This window comes from Mya arenaria, chromosome 15 (assembly GCF_026914265.1).
Source record: "Mya arenaria isolate MELC-2E11 chromosome 15, ASM2691426v1".
Taxonomy (NCBI): Eukaryota; Metazoa; Mollusca; class Bivalvia; order Myida; family Myidae; genus Mya; species Mya arenaria.
In genome coordinates this window covers 1052842-1074858 of record NC_069136.1, presented here as the reverse complement: position 1 = coordinate 1074858, position 22017 = coordinate 1052842, and the positions used below count along the sequence as shown (strand labels likewise).

General features: G+C 38.4%; 1 protein-coding gene across 3 annotated transcripts in view; it reads left to right on the top strand.

The window, feature by feature from the left end:
• The first annotated feature begins 2043 nt into the window (after positions 1-2043).
• The window catches only part of LOC128220720 (uncharacterized), a 42078-nt gene continuing 22104 nt past the window's right edge, over positions 2044-22017 (top strand). Inside the window, exons 1-3 of one of the 3 annotated variants that reach the window (XM_052929217.1) lie at positions 2044-2982; positions 16707-16912; positions 18194-18414. In XM_052929217.1, coding sequence (XP_052785177.1) covers positions 2832-2982; positions 16707-16912; positions 18194-18414 — 578 coding nt within the window. In that variant the 5' untranslated portion in view covers positions 2044-2831. Of the gene's footprint in view, positions 2983-15234; positions 15586-16706; positions 16913-18193; positions 18415-22017 lie in introns of those variants that run through there. The other 2 variants (XM_052929218.1, XM_052929219.1) reach the window with 2 other exon arrangements.

Here is a 22017-nt window from a genome sequence, read left to right as displayed (position 1 = left end):
TGCGCACACTTTAAACAATGTGGTTCACACACTTTTTACAATATACGGTGCGCACACTTTTTACAATATACGCTGTGCACACGTTAAACAAGATACGGTTCGCATACTTTAAACAATATACGCTGCGCACAATTTAAACAAGATACGGTTCACACACCCTTAAACAATATACGCTACGCACAATTTAAACAAGGTACGCTACGCACACTTAAAACAATATACGGTGCACACACTTTAAACAAGATACGCTACGCACACTTTAAACAAGGTACGCTGCGCACACTTTTAACAAGATACGGTGCACACACTTTAAACAAGATACGCTGCGCACACTTTAAAAAAGATACGGTGCACACACTTTAAACAAGATACGCTGCGCACACTTTAAAAAAGGCACACTGCGCACACTTTTAACAAAATACGGTGCACACACTTTAAACAAGATACGCTGCGCACATTTTTGACAAGATACGGTGCACACACTCTAAACAAGATACGCTGCGCACACTTTAAACAAGATACGCTGCGCACACTTTAAACAAGATACGCTGCGCACACTTTAAACAAGATACGCTGCGCACATTTTAAACAAGATACGGTACACACACTTTTAACAAGATACGCTGCGCACACTTTAAACAAGATACGCTGCGCACACTTTAAACAAGATACGCTGCGCACACTTTAAACAAGATACGCTGCGCACACTTTAAACAAGGCACACTGCGCACATTTTTAACAAGATACGGTGCACACACTTTAAACAAGATACGCTGCGTACACTTTTAACAAGATACGGTGCACACACTTTAAACAAGATACGCAACAGACAACAATATGAGGATGTCTATCTTTGGAAATTGTTCGATAGAATGGTATTCATAGTATGAACTGATATGCACTTACTGTCTTCTATTAGTTACTCGAAACGCTTGACATCCAAAATTCTCTGGCGACAACGATCGGGTATTACCTGGTTTATTATTACCTTTAATAGGCTTAAACTTCACGTCAGTGCATGTGTAAATAGTGCTGTATTACGTTGATAGCTGTGTTGAATAGATTTCAATCCATTACTGGCTAATACCATATTAATCTCGTTCATTTGCTCTTAAATAAAATTGCAAAAATAACAATCAGACTTAAAGTGACTCCTTCAAGTTGTATATGGTCACAGGGGCGAATCCAGTAATCGACGTTAAAGGGGGCGTTACATAGGGGTCGTGACCTTTTGACTTGCGCCTCTCACTCAGAACAGGAATTTATATGGTTTCAAACGTTGGCAGGGGTGTTTGTGGGGTTTCCCCCAAGAAAATTTTAACACTTTCGAAATGGTGTAGTTTGGCGTATTTTATTACTTTTTTCTCCTATATTGAAATAAAAAGTAAATTTTGGGACGATTTTAGGGGGTGGGGAATACGGATGTCCCCCCTCCCTGGATCCGCTAGAGGGTCAGACATCAAACATATTAATTTCATGTAAACTGTTAACAAAATGCTTGTTTCAATGATAAAAAACGTGAGTGACGCTTTTGTAATTTTAAAGATTTTAGGCTCGAATTTACACAATTCTATTCAGATTTTGCTTTTCTGTGTGTATTCATAATGGATAAATATTTCAATTATAGCAAAGTTTAAAGAGAAATATTTGCCGACATAAATCAGTGAACTATTCCCTTTAAAACCGGCAATGAAACTATTATCCAAAGTCAAAGCACTTAATTTGGAATCAACTGCATTAACATGAAACCACTTGCTAAAACAACTTCCATACAACCTTAACTGTTTGCTGTTTCAATAGAAAAATAAAATAATTTGGTTAATTTATTAAGAGTATAACGATATTATCAGTTCTGTTTTATTCTAGTTTATGTATTATCATAGCCGATCATTTGACTGACCGCGTACCTTTAAAATCTAGTTCGATCAGTGACTTCAAACGCTTTCATTCCAAATAAAGTGCCATTGGAAACGGAGTTAAACCCAGCCGACAGTTTAAGTTTCGATCGATCTATAGATAGCTTCTCTATCTAAACCATATGCTTCTATGTATGGGAATGCCGTATATTTATATTAAGGTCATCGGTGAAAACGTCTGTAATATATTGCCTGGGAGTTAACATTCCCGTTTACATGCTTAAGATATTGCTATTGCTCACCATTCTGGAGTTTTATATCAAGTTTTGGACTAAACATACCTTCTATGGAATTTATAGAATCGTGTCAGTGGAAATGGTCACTGGAACTATATTGAGCAAAAAGTGTTTAAAGCATTATATGCGAGTGTCTACAGGTGGCAACGCTATGTAAATAAATAGTAAGTACCGTGATTTAATTTCGAGACAGCATTAAGTGGCGGGTAATGGATAAGGCGAGTGAAATGATTTATTAAATCACGAAATTTGATTTGCTTTTAAATACATATTCTATTTCGAGTCTTGTTAACTGGATTTCGTATTTGTTTCCATGGGAATCATTGTTGTAGGGAATATGTTGACGATTTGTTGTCGGATAACGGGCAAAGACAATTACTGGCGGAACGTTTCAGCCATATATACTGTATACACGTGTAGTCAAGATGACCAGTGACTTGTATTGTTTGTGAAATAATACAAATACTTCCAAGTCGTTCAGTCGCGATGTGTTCACATACAAATCAACGCAGGTCACTTGCCAATATGTTCTTCCAAAGTTGACATAGATTCTATTTAGAAGTATTTGCAAATACAAATGTATATCAATATAATTATCCTCGTACAATGTGCTCATAGCTTATAGAAACACGAAACTACCTACTCATATTGATAATAAATTGTGCCAAAGTGGACAGAAATGACCAACCGTACATACGTCCGTCCGTACAGTGCGGGTGTCGAGGTTAAGAGGCCCCGGCCGAAGCGTTTTGATGTTATATTCGATGAGGCCCCTCCACCAACCCCAGAGGGGATACATAATGGATTGAGGCCACATGGAGGGTACAGGGGTGAGTTTTGAAATATGTGATTCTTTATTTAAATATAGTATTTTAGCGTTTCGTTGAGGACTAAAATCATATATTATATGATTTTAGTAAAAGCATCAGCCCTGAAGATTTGTCAACTAACTATAGACCTACATCAGGTCGTTTTGCACCCTTAAAATATCGCGACAGTATATTTATGTTAGAACAGACACTATCTGAAATTTCCATTCAGAATCATTATTGGATGCCAGTATGGAAGTTCGAGTTGATAGTTTTGTTTTACTTGAAGTCGCATTCACTTTAGTATGGTATAAAAGTAAACAGTGTACTTAAAAACTCAATAAATGCAGTCCGAGACTATGAACAGGTAGACAAGTCCTATCATCGATTAAAATCATTTAAAATGAACTTGAATACTCAGATATTTGAAACATGTCATTCACCAGTGTATTGAAAATTGAATTGTAATTGAAATCGGCAATGGTTATGAAAATCGAACATGTTATGCCATTGGTATTCCATTGAAAGCGGTGGTCGTATTTGCATAATCCGATCTCAAAGGGATCAAAGCATTGATCAATTAAAGAAATATTTTTTCGAATATTTTCGATAATCGCCGGAACTGCTTCTGGCACTGTCTTTGTACTCCTACAGCTTGTTGTTAAATGCGTGGTCGTCTGTCTCGAGTTGTCAGTGATCGCCCACTCGGACGCTGGTTGTTCAACGCGTGGCCGTCAGTCTTGAGTAGTCAGAGATCGGCCACTTGGATGCTGGTTAATTCATTATTCCAGCTATTGACTACTCGAGGTGTCAAAACAAAGGTTGGGACCACATATACATAACCGGCCAATGAAATAGCGGAACGCTTTTACTTAAAGTACAACGCTTACGGTTCGTGAACATATATATATATATATATATATATATATATATATATATATATATATATATATATATAAAATATATATATATATATATATATATATAAAATATATATATATATATATATATATATATATATATGTAGTCTTATGAACACATGTCATTATGTTTGCCTTTGGCAAAATGTTGTGCATACTTCTAAATCCTTGACATTAAGGCCCAAAGTTGACGAACAATCAGAAGTTCTACATTTTTTATCTGAAAATTAAACTAGGTGGTGTCATTCTACAAATCATTGTGAAAAAGTTATAATAAAAGTAATATAATCACACGAGAACTTTACGGCTGACACTCGTATATGTACCCTAAACATTTCCACTATCAGTATATGGATCATGTATAATATATATGTATATACACATGAGTATACAAGCGCCAATGCTTCTATAAATCTATTCAAGTCCAACTTTAGTGATACACTTTTTGTACAGTACATAGAATAAGCAGTGCAAAAACTAAAAGAAACTTGTAAAATAAAGTTATAAAAATGGAAACTTTTTAATAACTCCACACATAAATTGTTTGCAATAGTACCGACACTACTAGCAACTACAAATAAAATAATATCATTTCGATTTTTAAAAACAACAACCTGTCATTTCATAACTTGTTGTGTGGTAAACATTTACGCATAGTATATATTTTTATGGTATTTATTTTTAAAAGGAACTTGGCTGCCTTTATGTTAAGACACTTTCTTTACCCCGTTTTGGTCGTACATAAATACACACACATACCATTTTTATCAACCTTGATTTACAGTTGGTTCTGATTTATTTGCAAAAGGACTCAATATATAACCACGTAATGCTTAGATCGCGTTCATTTCCCCCGTATTGTCATATTGAATTGAATGCCAGTGTATTCTTTTCATTCATCGAGTATTTACTTGTACAACTGCATATTGAGTATTTTGACTGGTTAATTTATAAATGCAGCATTCGAGTGCAGTAGATAACATTAACAAATATTTGTAATGCACTTGCGGGGAATCAGAAACACGAAAAAAAGGGTTCTGTTCAAACAATTACCATAGCCTTTTGAAATTAATTTCGGTTTTCGTGAATAAAATATTAAAGAAGAGTTGAACTCTACTATTCCAAATTTCCAATCCCCTGTATGGCAACTAAGAAACGCGATATTTACTGCAAAGCGATAAGTATATAAATGTTTTAATAAACCATTTAAGAGGGGTGATCCAACAGCTGCGTTATCGTGATTGAATTATGTGATTGTTTTGAATCATCACATTGATAAGACCATAATGTTCACAGATCACATTTTTTCACAGATATGAATAAACATATCATATTCTTCACAAGTGTGAATATTGGGATTTCAGCTTTTACACAACACATTCCTATATGTATAAGTTCGATGCATGGGTTTTGATGCGACATGAAATAGCATTCGGCACGTTTCAACAGTAATCTGGAATATGTATCCGTAAGTCGAATGAAATGATGTCCCTTTCCATAAATAGTGATCGATCAAAAATGGTTAACCCTTTTGACTTTCCAAAGCCTTTTCGGGCGTTGTTGCGGAAGCACAGTGGTAGTGTGGTCGAGTATGTTGTTGTCAGGGGCTGTCATCGTAGCAGTCCCAGCTAGCGTCAACATGCCACAATGGTACATGTCATTTCGTGACTGGCCTGTAACGATAATATCAGATGTTTACATATGAAAGCGCCCTTTTTGGACACACACTTATTTTACATTTAAGGAAGAAAATAATATAATCTCCCTGCATGTGCGAACAATGGAAAAGGGTCCTATAACACTTTAAGAGCCATTCAGTAAATGACCAATGACTCTTCGTATATAACCGTTCTTTTCCCTGTATTAATAGTGGCAATGTTAAGGGTTGATCCAAAGGCTCCTCGTATTGAACCGTTCTTTACCCTTTACTGGAAGTGGCAATATCAAGCATTGATTCAACGGCTCCTCGTATTGAACCGTTCTTTACCCTTTACTGGAAGTGGCAATATCAAGGATTGATCCAACGGCTCCTCGTATCGAACCGTTCTTTACCCTTTACTGGAAGTGGCAATATCAAGCATTGATCCAACGGCTCCTCGTATTGAACCGTTCTTTACCCTTTACTGGAAGTGGCAATATCAAGCATTGATCCAACGGCTCCTCGTATTGAACCGTTCTTTACCCTTTACTGGAAGTGGCAATGTCAAGCATTGATCCAAGAGCTCCTCGTATTGAACCGTTCTTTATCCTTTACTGGAAGTGGCAATATCAAGCATTGATCCAACGGCTCCTCGTATTAAACCGTTCTTTACCCTTTACTGGAAGTGGCAATATCAAGCATTGATCCAACGGCTCCTCGTATTGAACCGTTCTGTACCCTTTACTGGAAGTGGCAATGTCAAGGGTTGATCTAACGGCTCCTCGTATTGAACCGTTCTTTACCCTTTACTGAAAGTGGCAATGTCACGGGTTGATCCGACGGCTCCTCGTATTGAACCGTTCTTTACACTCTACAGGAAGTGGCAATATCAAGGGTTGATCCGACGGCTCTTCGTATTGAACCGTTCTTTACCCTCTACTGGAAGTGGCAATATCAAGGGTTGATCCGACGGCTCCTCGCATAGAACCGTTCTGTACCCTTTACAGGAAGTGGCAATATCAAGGATTGATCCGACGGCTCCTCGTATTGAACCGTTCTTTACCCTTAACTGGAAGTGGCAATGTTAAGGGTTGATCTAACGGCTCTTCGTATTGAACCGTTCTTTACCCTTTACTGGAAGTGGCAATATCAAGGGTTGATCTAACGGCTCCTCGTATTTAACCGTTCTTTACTCTTTACTGGAAGTGGCAATGTTAAGGGTTGATCCAACAGCTGCTCGTATGGAACCTTTCCATACCCTCTACTAGTCATGGCAATGTTAAGGGTTGATCCAACGACTACTCGCATTGAACCGTTCTTTACCTTCTACTGGAAGTGGCAATGTTAAGGATCGATCCAACGGCTCCTCATACTGAACCACTCTTTACCCTTAACTGGTAGTGGCATTGTCAAGGGTTGCTCCACTGGCTTATCTTATAGTACCATTCTTTAACCTGTACTTATACTGGCAATGTCAAGTGTTGTCGCTACGATTCGAGATAAGAACGATATGTTCACGCACATGGCTTTGGATCACCCCGCGTACTAGACACGATACATTCAGTGCGCACTATCCATAGCGTTTATTAATGTTATCTGTTCTGTTTCGATCTTGTCTGTACTGGGTGTTATATGATGGTTATATGTTGGTTATATGTTGTTTATATGTGGTTATATTGTGGTTATATGGGGTTTATACGTTTGTTATATGGGGTTATATAGTGGTTATATGTTGGTAAAATGATGGCTATATGGTGGTTATATGGGGGTTATACGATGGTTATATGGTGGTTATATGTTGGTTATATGGTGGTTATATGGGGGTTATACGTTTGTTTTATGGGGTTATATGTTGGTTATATAGTGTTTTTATGGTGGTTATATGATGGTTATATGGTTGTTATATCGAGGTATGTAATGCTAATAATATATTTTAAGCATGCCGATATTGTGTTAAATGACTGTCCACAACAAACACCAACCGCAGACATTCCACTCCGTTTTCTGTAAATCGTCAAAAATTAAACTTATTTGGTGAATGTTGGTGCTTTCGACAGAATCGATATACGTAAAAGTAATGATTTTGTTTAAGACCAAGATGTCGATGTCCTCGAGGATACTGTATTGTAGGTTCTGCCAATCACTTGAAATTTAAGACATACATTTACTTTTACACATTTGTTATTGAGGAAAACAATTTCAAATAACCTATTAACCTATCCAATATAGAACGTACTACACTGTCATTCTGTCGAAACCGTGTGTTTAATCCACCCGGATCTCATTCATTGTATTACATGCCAAAATCGTGCTAAAGAGAATCTGCATTGATTTATTTTGGAATCGTTTAAGCTTTGCGAGTTTGTACAACAATGAATTGACTTTCTGTAACTTTTATTAATGTAAATGACATGCATATTTATTAGCTTGGGATGAAGCACAATAATAACCATAATACATAGGAGAAAAGGCCGGATTTTAAAGAAAGATAATACGGTAAACATGTCAAACTCCTCGGCAAACGTTCGCATTCCAAGTCTGATCCTGTTTAGAGACCCCGGTCTTAAAACTCGCATCTATCTCTGCGTAAGTCAAAAATCTACCGCGCATGTCATTTCCTAATATCTAGGCCCAGTTATTATTTTATTTATTTATTTCATGGGATCAATGGTTTAAAAATGTAGACTTTTTCCAATACTTATCTTAAAAATCAAATATGAAAAATCTCGCTTATCGAAATGCAAGCAAAATGCATCGACAGGTGAATCAGCAAAATACAAAACTGAAATATTCTAGACTAAGTTTATGCTTATGTAGTTGTTTCTCTAAGCTAAACTGGATACTGCTTTCTAAATTTCACAAAAAAAGAAATTCAAATAATTTGGTTGTTTCCGTTAATATTCATTTCAGCTCGGAAATACTGAACATCATACTTTACATAAATAAACATCTTAAATAAGTAAAAAAGGCAAAGGGTAATTGTGTCCTTAAATAAAAAAAGCTTTATGGACCATTTACTGCAGTTTGTGTATTAACGATTAAGATGGCCTCAAATCTCTTTCATCTACGATCATTCACAACTACCAACGGAAGCCCGGACATGCGTACACGATACCTGTACGACTATGCCGGACTGACTTACGACTGCATTGAACTCGTGCTTATTTTTCGAGCTGTAGCAGCACCCTGCTAGTTAAGAACAATTTCCCAGGACCACCCACGATTCACCGCAATTCACGCAAATGCCGTTCCACTGTATGATCACGATCTTTCAAGATTCACATCGATTAAATCATTTTCAATCATGGCCCCAAAAGCATCAGAATATACTTATTCTGGTATAACCCATTGTTAAGGTACTGCGTAACAGGAAATTCGCAATTAATTTAAATCATATTAATTCAATGAACACTTAGTCTAGTATTTCGACAAATAGTATGGAATACTAGTAGTTAATGTTTATTATTGGACTTCTAAACGACAGAGTCTGGTTTGGTGTTGGTTGTCAGAGCTCTTATAATCAGTTTAATGTTAATATGTCCGGTGATCTCATTGGCGGAGGCGTTGGCCTGAACGCCAAGTTTTCATATATTTCCGGTAAAGAGTTTAAAAAAATATATAGGAAGAAACTGGGTACAAACCGTCGTGCTATACAATGCTATGTACATTGTATTTGCAATTCAATAATAATAAATAGCATAGCCGTAGTGACGTGAAACTAAATAGTGGTTCCATCGTTAACAACAAAATGAAACAAAAGTTTCCACTCATGAGCCGCTTAATTTGGAACACTTACAGCCATTCATTAGCAGCTTAATTTTGGAGCACCAATGGTCTGTCAACAGTCGCTTAATTTGGAGTTAATCCAGGGATAATCCGGCTGAAGCACACTCAACGAGTATTATTTATCTATTGAAAACTGCTTAAATACATACGCCAGTTATTGACGTTCAGTTTATGTGTATTATACGCTATGCAGCGATAGATTTTCAAATACCCAGAGATCATTATACTGAGGTATAATGTCATGCCAAAGACAAGAAGGGAAATATTAAACTATTCATATTTTTATCAAGCATACAGGCTTCTTTCATGCAAACTCTGCGTTTGTGCATCATATTCTTCCGGGATCAAGTCATGTCAAGTCAACATCGTATTGGCAAAAACATTAAGTGATAAAAGAATAATCTTTTACAATCGCTACGTATGTTTAAACATATTGTTTTTGTAATTGAACTACAGGGGTGTTTTATGAAAGAGTTACCGCTTAGCAATAATCAAAATGGCCTTACAAATGACAACAATCATAATATAACTTGAATTCTCAAGTTGGTCTAGTGGCTGGTTAAGCAGTAAGCGTGCGAATACCTAGTAGGCTGGGCATACCAGCTATTGCTATCATATCACATAACGAGTGGCACTGACTGAATACAAAACTCTTATAGTATGCATACCTATTTTGGCGTATGCGATAGGAAATAAGAATTCAAGAAACCAATTCTTAAGTCACCCTTTGTTGGAACATCAATTGTATATATAATACAGAGGAATATCCACGCTTTTATGCGGACCAAAATATTCGTATTTTGCTAATCTGAATACGAAATTGAATTTTACCGCCCACTATTCATTTCTTAAATATAATCGTGTGGCTTTCTTTCAAACGCCAAATGATACACCTTAGTTGAATAGAAAATAATCAAATTTTGGGGTTTGAGGTGGTCTGAACGTTCTGTCTAACTCTTGTTCAATATTTCTGCCTCACTTTTTTAACATATGCGTGAAGTTAGCACCGTAGCACAGTATCACCATATCACCGCGGGGATGCGGTGCTAGCACCGTATCACCATCAAAATCAATACAATAAGAGCATTAATCTCGAGGAAACATGTAAGGCTCGTTCTCGCAGAAACGAGCAAGGGGACCATAGGGACCTATGTCACTGTGTAGCCGAGACCTGGCCCTAGGTGATGGCACATGTGAATACCCTAGGATTTTAGGCAGGCTATGCGGGATAGGGACATGAACTCGATCCCCCATGCCAATTTGGCCCATATTCAGACACTGTTATGGTGCGGATGCCTTAAAAACGAGCAAGGGGACCAATGGCACTGTATCCAAGGGTTACCTGGCGGTGTGATACATTCGGGGAAACTGTTAATACTACGAGGATTTTAGTCTGGCCCCGTCCTTAGCCCAACATTGTGCGTATATGGGCAATATAAGCCCCACTGACCCCTACCATACATGTAAGGCTCGTTCTCGCAGAAACGAGCAAGGGGACCATAGGGACCTATGTCACTGTGTAGCCGAGACCTGGCCCTAGGTGATGGCACATGTGAATACCCTAGGATTTTAGGCAGGCTATGCGGGATAGGGACATGAACTCGATCCCCCATGCCAATTTGGCCCATATTCAGACACTGTTATGGTGCGGATGCCTTAAAAACGAGCAAGGGGACCAATGGCACTGTATCCAAGGGTTACCTGGCGGTGTGATACATTCGGGGAAACTGTTAATACTACGAGGATTTTAGTCTGGCCCCGTCCTTAGCCCAACATTGTGCGTATATGGGCAATATAAGCCCCACTGACCCCTACCATACATGTAAGGCTCGTTCTCGCAGAAACGAGCAAGGGGACCATAGGGACCTATGTCACTGTGTAGCCGAGACCTGGCCCTAGGTGATGGCACATGTGAATACCCTAGGATTTTAGGCAGGCTATGCGGGATAGGGACATGAACTCGATCCCCCATGCCAATTTGGCCCATATTCAGACACTGTTATGGTGCGGATGCCTTAAAAACGAGCAAGGGGACCAATGGCACTGTATCCAAGGGTTACCTGGCGGTGTGATACATTCGGGGAAACTGTTAATACTACGAGGATTTTAGTCTGGCCCCGTCCTTAGCCCAACATTGTGCGTATATGGGCAATATAAGCCCCACTGACCCCTACCATACATGTAAGGCTCGTTCTCGCAGAAACGAGCAAGGGGACCATAGGGACCTATGTCACTGTGTAGCCGAGACCTGGCCCTAGGTGATGGCACATGTGAATACCCTAGGATTTTAGGCAGGCTATGCGGGATAGGGACATGAACTCGATCCCCCATGCCAATTTGGCCCATATTCAGACACTGTTATGGTGCGGATGCCTTAAAAACGAGCAAGGGGACCAATGGCACTGTATCCAAGGGTTACCTGGCGGTGTGATACATTCGGGGAAACTGTTAATACTACGAGGATTTTAGTCTGGCCCCGTCCTTAGCCCAACATTGTGCGTATATGGGCAATATAAGCCCCACTGACCCCTACCATACATGTAAGGCTCGTTCTCGCAGAAACGAGCAAGGGGACCATAGGGACCTATGTCACTGTGTAGCCGAGACCTGGCCCTAGGTGATGGCACATGTGAATACCCTAGGATTTTAGGCAGGCTATGCGGGATAGGGACATGAACTCGATCCCCCATGCCAATTTGGCCCATATTCAGACACTGTTATGGTGCGGATGCCTTAAAAACGAGCAAGGGGACCAATGGCACTGTATCCAAGGGTTACCTGGCGGTGTGATACATTCGGGGAAACTGTTAATACTACGAGGATTTTAGTCTGGCCCCGTCCTTAGCGCTATTCAGGATTTATCCATGTACACGCATGTTCATTCACATATTTACGCGCTCAACATGTACGTTTCCAATATATTAAAGAATTCCGGACAGCCCTCTTATGGCAACACACAATACTGTATCACGTACATATAAACTAAAACCCTTGCCATTTGGATAACATTGTTGACAATTGTAACACATTGATTTAACACCCGTTTAAGGCATCCGAAACAGAACAATGAAGGATTGTAAGGGCAATATCGCAATGTCTTTTAACTCGTACACACCAAAAGAAAGCCACTCGAGAAATGAACGTTTGGTAGTCACTTGGTGAAATATTTTACGATATGACTATACTGAAATAAACAATTATCCCCTATACATGTATACCCTTAGGTGTTATACATAGGTAACACGACAGGGATACAACAGGTTCACGGTAGGGATAAAACAGGTAAACGGCAGGTTCATGACAGGTATACAACAGGTACACGGCAGGCTAATGACAGGTATACAACAGGTACACGGCAGGCTAATGACATATATACAACAGGTACACGGCAGGCTAATGACAGGTATACAACAGGTACACGGCAGGCTAATGACATGTATACAACAGGTACACGGCAGGCTAATGACAGGTATACAACGTGTACACGGCAGGTTAATGACAGGTATACAACAGGTACACGGCAGGTTCATGACAGGTATACAACAGGTACACGGCAGGCTTATGACATATATACAACAGGTACACGGCAGGCTAATGACATATATACAACAGGTACACGGCAGGTTCATGACAGGTATACAACAGGTCCACGGCAGATTAATGACAGGTATATAACAGGTACACGGCAGGTTAATGACAGGTATACAACCGGTACACGGCAGGTTCATGACAGGTATACAACAGGTACACGGCAGGCTAATGACATATATACAACAGGTACACGGCAGGCTAATGACAGGTATACAACAGGTACACGGCAGGTTCATGACAGGTATACAACAGGTACACGGCAGGCTAATGACATATATACAACAGGTACACGGCAGGTTAATGACAGGTATACAACAGGTACACGGCAGGCTAATGACAGGTATACAACAGGTACACGGCAGGTTCATGACAGGTATACAACAGGTACACGGCAGGCTAATGACATATATACAACAGGTACACGGCAGGCTAATGACAGGTATACAACAGGTACACGGCAGGCTAATGACAGGTATACAACAGGTACACGGCAGGTTAATGACAGGTATACAACAGGTACACGGCAGGTTCATGACAGGTATACAACAGGTACACGGCAGGTTCATAACAGGTATACAACAGGTACACGGCAGGTTCATGACAGGTATACAACAGGTACACGGCAGGATGATTGGTGAAATACGGAAGACAGTCTTGGATTTTTGTTGAGTGAAATTCTGCGACGACATTAGGGCCATTTCGTAGGTCTGTCACGCAATCACTCCGACGTCTTACGAGATTGTTACGAATTTCGTACGGTTTTGAGTAATTTAATCTGAGGCCCTAAGAATGTCTTACGATTGTCGTAGGTTAAAATCCCGACAGTTCTATGAATGCTAAACTGTCGTAGGTCCTGTCTGACTAGAATTATAACTTATTTTACGATTTGTCTTAAAAAGCAATATTCTAAACATTTGTCCCGATACCGGTATTGTTGATAGGAGCGACTTCCATATTTCAAACATATGGAATTATGTTCGTTAAATATAAAGTTTATTTGAAATTTTTCGACATCGGAAAAAGTGGGACTCTAATATAAACATCTTGTCTAAACACTGCAAATTTGATTTCCTCGGCTATGCATCGAACAGCATATGCATTTAATTATTTAATCTATTCATAAATATAGCAGAACGAACATTGCTCAGTTTGACATTCGATATCCAGTAATTGTTTTCCAATGTGGCATTTACAATGAGCTTTAAACATTAATGCCTAATATCGAATATCCTTACAATGAAATTGTAACAAAACGTCGAAGATATTGAATGGTTGAATTGACCACAATTTAACTATTGGTTGAATAATTTCGTTTACATAATGAGTTAGTGGGTTAGTTTTCAATAATAAAATCGAAAATGGAAAATAAATATCATGTCTCCAAATCAAGTTTCATTGTAAGAATGGCAACATCAATTACTGACTGGGCCCATGCTACGAACGATTGTATCGTAGGACCATTTTTTCAATCCTTTATTCAACGTTGTAACGATATCTCCTTTATTCAACGTTGTAACGATATCTCCTTGATTCAACGTTGTAACGATATCTCCTTTATTCAACGTTGTAACGATATCTCCTTTTTTAAACAAAACGTCTGAGTGGAAATCTTACCCTCCATTTCAGATTTACAAGAATGCTTTAATAAAAATGATAATCGATTAATATTCAATTAAAAGTCGTGATCGTACGAGTTTTCGTTGTACGTTCGTTCATAAGATGTTCCTATGACAACTCGTAGAGCCACGGAAACTGTATTTACATTGCTGTATTCGATGTACGATATTGAGAACACTGGATGCCTTGTGAACCTATATTAGTTTGATAGCATTGAAAAAAAAACATGTAGATAAGTTTAAGTTAAAGTTATACCACAAACACTTTGCATCCTTGAAAGATGTAAGTCTGATTTCAGCTGAAAATAAGAACAAAAATACACAAAGCGCAATGACTTTCTCTGAAGAGCGCTTTAAATCAATTATTTAGATATTTGTTATCTGCTAGCCGTAGCCGTTCATTTAGATGGGGTCATACGACATTCATATTTAGCTTTATTGCCAATGGTGCGATGGAATGACAGACTTATTTCTATATCGAAAACCTTCGTATAAGTCAAGCGGTCTACGAGTATTATAATGTAAGGCTTAAAATTGTTTATTCAAATGTATTATGTTAAATTTGCAGAAAAATATACTCCATGCTACAAAGTATTTTAATCGTTAAATAGAGTCGCTATAATCCTTTTGGCAGTCTTTTGTTCTGTTAAGCGCGTTGATTAACAAATATTTGATCTGCAGTATGATTGATTCACAAACAGCTCGAGTTTCATTGCATATCCATCCGAACAGAGATGTGTCAAATACTGATACTGAAATAATAGAAATAAAAATCCGAAATAGCATTTATTCACATATGGATACAATAATCGTGGACTTCAATTAAATGTTTGCAGAATAAGGAATTAATTAATAAGTAGTCCGCTCATGTTTGGATCTTGAACTACACGGTATTGCTCTGTTTTGCCCTTGAAAAGGGCGGAGGAAAACAAAATGACCTAGGAAAAGGACTTCTTTGTATCTCTGCAGGGTGTTATGTAATGTGTATTGTAGTTTTTGGATTTAATATTTCTCGGCAAGATGTTTAACTCAAGGAAAAGTATTGCTTTTCCGAACAATTATGACTGGATTGGTATGTATTTTGAGGATATAATTATAAAAGACTAATAAAAGTGTGATTTTGAAATATTATATCATCAATTAAATGATTGCGTTGAAAATGTGTCAGCAAATGAGGTCAGTTAGATAACAAAAAAATAAAATCTTAATCATTAAGAAGGACTCGTTCGCTACGATCACTCCGCAAATTCTTAATAATAAGGACATAATTAATGCATGTCATCTAACATTTACATAGTATAATTTTGAAATATAATATCAACAAATGAATCATTTAGTTTAAAGCATTAACCATCTCGTGCTGGTCATAATTAAAATACTAGTACATATCTTCACGTACATACAATGTAAATAGAAAGTGAACACTGACTTTGTTGTAATAAAGCACGTTTGTTAGATGGGATATTTGTTTTATAAGACTAATTATATAAGAAATAAAAACAAATCACTTAAGCCATGTTAGTAGCATGTACGCTTGGAGTACTTCAACAACCGCACCGTTTGTTTAAGGGAAATTGTTTTCAGCTCAAGGTATTTACTTCTTCCATAAAGACATCACCACTTGTCCAATTTTGAGGACTCTAACAGAAAACGTGTGTGACCCAATTCCCAGTTTAGCATGTACTTCCATATCGAATTCCCATTTATTTATCTTATGCTTTAATGAATAGCTTCACAAGCACCAGCCACCGTGATGACAGTCCTACCTCGCGAAGTAAAGGTTCAACCGCAGTATATTGATGGGAATTTTCTCCTGCCTTGGTGTAATATTACCTATTAACACCTTATTTGGTGACATTTTACCTAAAACATTAAAAAGAAATCTTCATGCTTATAAAAGGGGTCACTCCAACGATCTAGCTTAAAATAGCTATTAATTACTGCCGTATGCTAGAGCGTTGGTAGGAGCGACCCCTTTGAATAATCTGAGGGAAAAATAAATACTATAGGTTAAAGGGCACACAATTTTGTACAGGTCATATGTCACCAAAGAAGGAATTAATTTCCAACGAACCACTGTGGGTTCAACTGGCTTTATGCCCTTCTTTTTTAAGGATACATTATTTTATTTAAGTGCTTGGTACTGGGCTTACATGTACTGTGATTTTACACCAATATTCCGTTCATTTTCAGGAGCTAAGCCGTTACCTCCGGGCCAGTTTTCATTTAACAAGAATGAGTCCTATTTGCAAGATATCGAGGATGAGTATCACATTCTAGTCAACCAAGAGAATACGGAGCAGCATGGCGCCCCCTACTGGGTTCCGGGCGTACAGAGGGAGATCACTCACAGCGGAGAGTCGCCCCTCTTCACCAATAAGCTATTTCCTACTGGCAAAGTAAGTGATGTGTTTATACGCTCAATGTTGTGACAACACACAGATCGTTAAAACTGCGACATTTTGTTTGCAGTATTGAATACCAAATGTTTGTTTAAAAATATTTTGTTGGTCTAATCTATCTTTTTTAGCCGGATATTTTCAACAACATACTGAAAAATGGACCATTTTAATTTCGTTTTAAAGTTACGGTATGGTGTCTTTGCTTAACCTCACGTATTTAGTTAACAATATATTTATGTAAACAAAGTTGTGCAAATGAAATAATAGAATATGTTCGAAAACTATATGATATATTTAATGTATCATATAGTTTTCGAACATATTCTATTATTTCATTTGCACAACTTTTAGTGAATACGTGAATGCATTCAAGCTGTACAGAAATTGAAAAAATAATAAGAGCATCGTGTTCAAAAATGGAATGAAAAAATACACATTGCAAAAAATCATTCTTATCGAATGCCTTTAATTTCACAGGTGTGAATATCGAAAATCATCTGAACGTATGGGCATAATGACTTTATAAACCATCTTGTGTAAACAAATATTTGAAGTGCCCCCTTTGTCTTAAATTGCCAATTGTTCCATCAATTACCAAGTCTTCATAAGCTTATTCGATACTCTGTTCATGAAATTTGGTCAACGTACAGCGCATAGCATTGTTCTTTGTTCGTAAATTTGTAGAGTTAAAGATAAATATCGACTCTATCAATGCTTGTTGATAAATGATTATTTATCATTTACATCTATGTTTTTGCCTTTAAAAAATCCTGAAGGATATAAGTTTTATATTTAAAGATCAAAATTGAGGTTGGTAATTATCTTATTATTCATTCGTTTTATTTTTAAACTCAATGACTGTGCATGTGCAAATATTTGATTTAACATGCACCGAAATTCACGGCAAGGTCAACGTTTTGATATTATCGTATAACAATTAGTAAGCGAAATTTGGCAAGCAAAGATTTAGTGAATGAAAGACGCGGTATTTAAAAGTAAACATAATGACTTAAGTGTACATGCACTGTTTAAAAGAAATCTGATCAAAACTTATGTTCTGATTTACCTTTCCATTATTTATGGTGAAAGGAACACACGTGTGTTACCTTAGGAACTTGTATGGGTTCTAAACTACACGTGTGTTAGTGTAGGATCGTGCATGTATGTGATAGAAATGATTGTGAACCAGTAAGGATACATACTATTTTTGTGATTTTTTAATTTGTGATTTAGTGAAAAATACAACATGAGGTTTATAAATTTCTTACCTAAATTCAGTTCGAACAAGAGCACGGGGTAGTCAGCTACGAACGTGCGCTGCTAAGCAGCGGGACCGGCAAACGCCGGCTGATGTCGGCGCCCCGTCGGCGGCACGTTAACGGCAAGCGGGAATTCTATCGACCAAACAGTACCCACCAATACCTGTCGGCGACCGATCTGAGAAACATGAATGAGAATGAAGAGAACATGATCAAATATGGCCGCCCCACAAGAACCACGTGAGTTGTTTGATATCATGACCGTTGTTCTCCTTAAAGGGACTCTCTCATGTTTTGAACCACTTTTCCCAGTTATGAATCTGAAAATAATAAATGTACTGACAATATATTACTATTTTACCTTTTGAGAAAGAAATTGCACAAAAATACACTTAAAGTATAAACACTTTTTAATGGGGTGCGAACCCACGCCGGTACTTTTAAGCAAACCCGCCCCCACCCCCCCCCCCCTCCAAAAAAAATGACAACAAAACCTCAGGCCCACTATGACGCATACACAAAAGGTAGGATAACTTAACATTTAAGCTTTTTGCTGAATCGCGTGTTAACGCTACATGTATTCAAAAACTTCAAAGACACTATTTCAGCTTGTATCAACATTTATTGAAGGGTTCCAGCCGTCAGTATTTTAGTCTTAACATTCCTGATGATTTGCCACACTTCGTCATACAAAAAGTGCATTTTACAGAAAAAAACAAAACATGAGCGAGTCCCTTTAATAAAAGCATGTTTCTTATTGACGCACTTGGGGTCTTCTTTAATAAGTACATGTTCTTTGAGATACACCTGGGGTCTCTTTAAAGAATCGCAAACCCTAATTAACGCACCTGTGACCTACTTTGTGAAGCACATACCCTAATGGACGCATCTGTAGCCTCCTTTTAGAAGCGCATGCCCTAATAGACGTACCTGTGGTCTCCTTAAAGAAGCACATGTCCTAATAGACGCACCTGTGGTCTCCTTTAAGAAGCACATGTCCTAATAGACGCTCCTGTGGTCTCCTTTAAGAAGCACATGCCCTAATAAACGCACCTGTGGTCTCCTTAAAGAAGCGCACGCCCTAATAGACGCTCCTGTGGTTCCCTTAAATAAACACATGCCCTGATAGAGGTGCAGCTGTATATGCGCACCTGTGGTCTTTTTAAATAAGCACATGCCCTAATAGACGCACCTATGGTCTCCTTTAAGAAGCACATACCATAATAGAAGAACCTGTGGTCTCAATTTAGAAGCACATATCATAAAAGAAGCACCAGTGGTATCCATTTAGAAGTTCATGCCCTAATAGAAGCACCAGTGGTATCCATTTAGAAGCTCATGTCCTAATAGAAGCACCAGTGGTATCCATTTAGAAGCTCATGCCCTAATAGACGCACCTGTGGTCTCCTTTAAGAAGCACATGCCCTAATAGAAGCACCAGTGGTATCCATTTAGAAGCACATGCCGGAATAGAAGCACCAGTGGTATCCATTTAGAAGCACATGCCAGAATAGAAGCACCAGTGGTATCCATTTAGAAGCGCATGTCCTAATAGAAGCACCATTGGTATCCATTTAGAAGCTCATGCCCTAATAGAACCACCTGTGGTCTCCTTTAAGAATTACATGCCCTAATAGAAGCACCAGTGGTATCCATTTAGAAGCACATGCCGGAATAGAAGCACCAGTGGCATCCATTTAGAAGCACATGTCAGAATAGAAGCACCAGTGGTATCCATTTAGAAGCTCATGCCCTAATAGAAGCACCTGTGGGCTCCTTTAAGAAGCACATGCCCTAATAGAAGCACCAGTGGTATCCATTTAGAAGCACATGCCGGAATAGAAGCACCAGTGGTATCCATTTAGAAGCACATGCCAGAATAGAAGCACCAGTGGTATCCATTTAGAAGCACATGCCGGAATAGAAGCACCAGTGGTATCCATTTAGAAGCACATGCCCTAATAGAAGCACCATTGGTATCCACTTAGAAGCTCATGCCCTAATAGAAGCACCAGTGGTCTCCTTTAAGAAGCACATGCCAGAATAGAAGCACCAATATTTCCATTTAGAAGCACATGTCAGAACCGAAGTACCAGTGGTATCCATTTAGAAGCACATGCCAGAATAGAAGCACCTGTGGTTTCCATTTAGAAGCACATACCCTAATAAAAGCACCAGTGGTATCCATTTAGAAGCACATGCCCTAATAGACGCACCTGTGGTCTCCTTTAAGGAGCACATGCCCTAATAGATGCACCTGTGGTATCCATTTAGTTTAGTTTAGTTTATTCTGTTTATCCTCCAAATGTGAAGAGAAGTATAGTTTACATACACATACACAAATATATACAATACAATACAAAGTATAGACATAGAAAATTAACAACAAAAAACAAACAAACACACAAACGTTATGGAAACATATAAAGCATAAGGTTATTTACAATATACACAAACAATACATTGCCTCTGTCATTTGACAGGAACTAACGCTTATCGTTTGATTGAAATCGTCCATTTTCAAAATATGGACAAAAGAACACCTTATGCAGAACAATTTCATTTGTTACTGCATTACAATGATAGCATGTAATGATGTTCTTCCTTGCAAATAATTTGCATAATAAACCGAACATTGAGAAACATTGCTTTTTATAGACTGAGAAGCTTTTTAGAAATCGCCATATTAGACAAAATTCATAATTGGAGTGAAAAAGGGAGAATAGTTTGAGACCAAGACAAGAAACTTAATGTTTAAAATATATATATAGGGTAGCTAATCTTAACTTAATATGCGTGCCTGATTGTAGGACAGTTCATTTGACTGTATTTACTCATATAACAGCATTTTTACAACCAAAATTAAAATTAAGCTTTTCTTAGCCTGAGTCTCAAACTAGGACTCAGGACGTAAGTAAATACGGGTCCTGGTGTCTTTTAAAGATGGGCATACCCTAATAGACGAAGATCGTACCAATTATAGATGCCTCTTGTAGCCATAACACACTCGTACCCATTACATATGCCCCTTGTAGTCCTAACACACTCGTACCCATAAAATGCCTCTTGTAGTCCTAACACACTCGTACCCATTACAGATGCCTCTTGTAGTCCTAACACACTCGTACCCATTACGAGTGCCTCTTGTAGTCCTTACACACTTGCACCCATTACATATGCCTCTTGTAGTCGCAACACACTCGTACCCATTACAGATGCCTCTTGTAGCCCTAACACACTCATACCCATTACAGATGCCTCTTGTAGCCCTAACACACTCGTACCCATTACAGATGCCTCTTGTAGTCCAACACACTCGTACCCATTACGAGTGCCTCTTGTAGTCCTTACACACTCGCACCCATTACAGATTCCTCTTGTAGTCGCAACACACTCGTACCCATTACAGATGCCTCTTGTAGCCCTAACACACTCATACCCATTACAGATGCCTCTTGTAGCCCTAACACACTCATACCCATTACATATGCCTCTTGAAGTCCTAACACACTCGTACACATAACAGATGCCTCTTGTAGTCCTAACATACTCGTTTACATGACAGATGCTTCTTGTAGTCCTAACACACTCGTTTACATAACAGATGCCTCTGGTGGGCATAACACACTCGTACCCATTACATGTGCCTCTTGAAGTCCTAACACACTCGTACACATAACAGATGCCTCTTGTAGTCCTAACATACTCGTGCACATATCACGTACCCATACATATGCCTCTTGTAGTCCTAACACATTCGTACCCATTACAGATGCCTCTTATAGCCCTAGCACACTCGTACCCACTACCAGTGCCTCTTGTAGCCATAGCACACTCGTACCC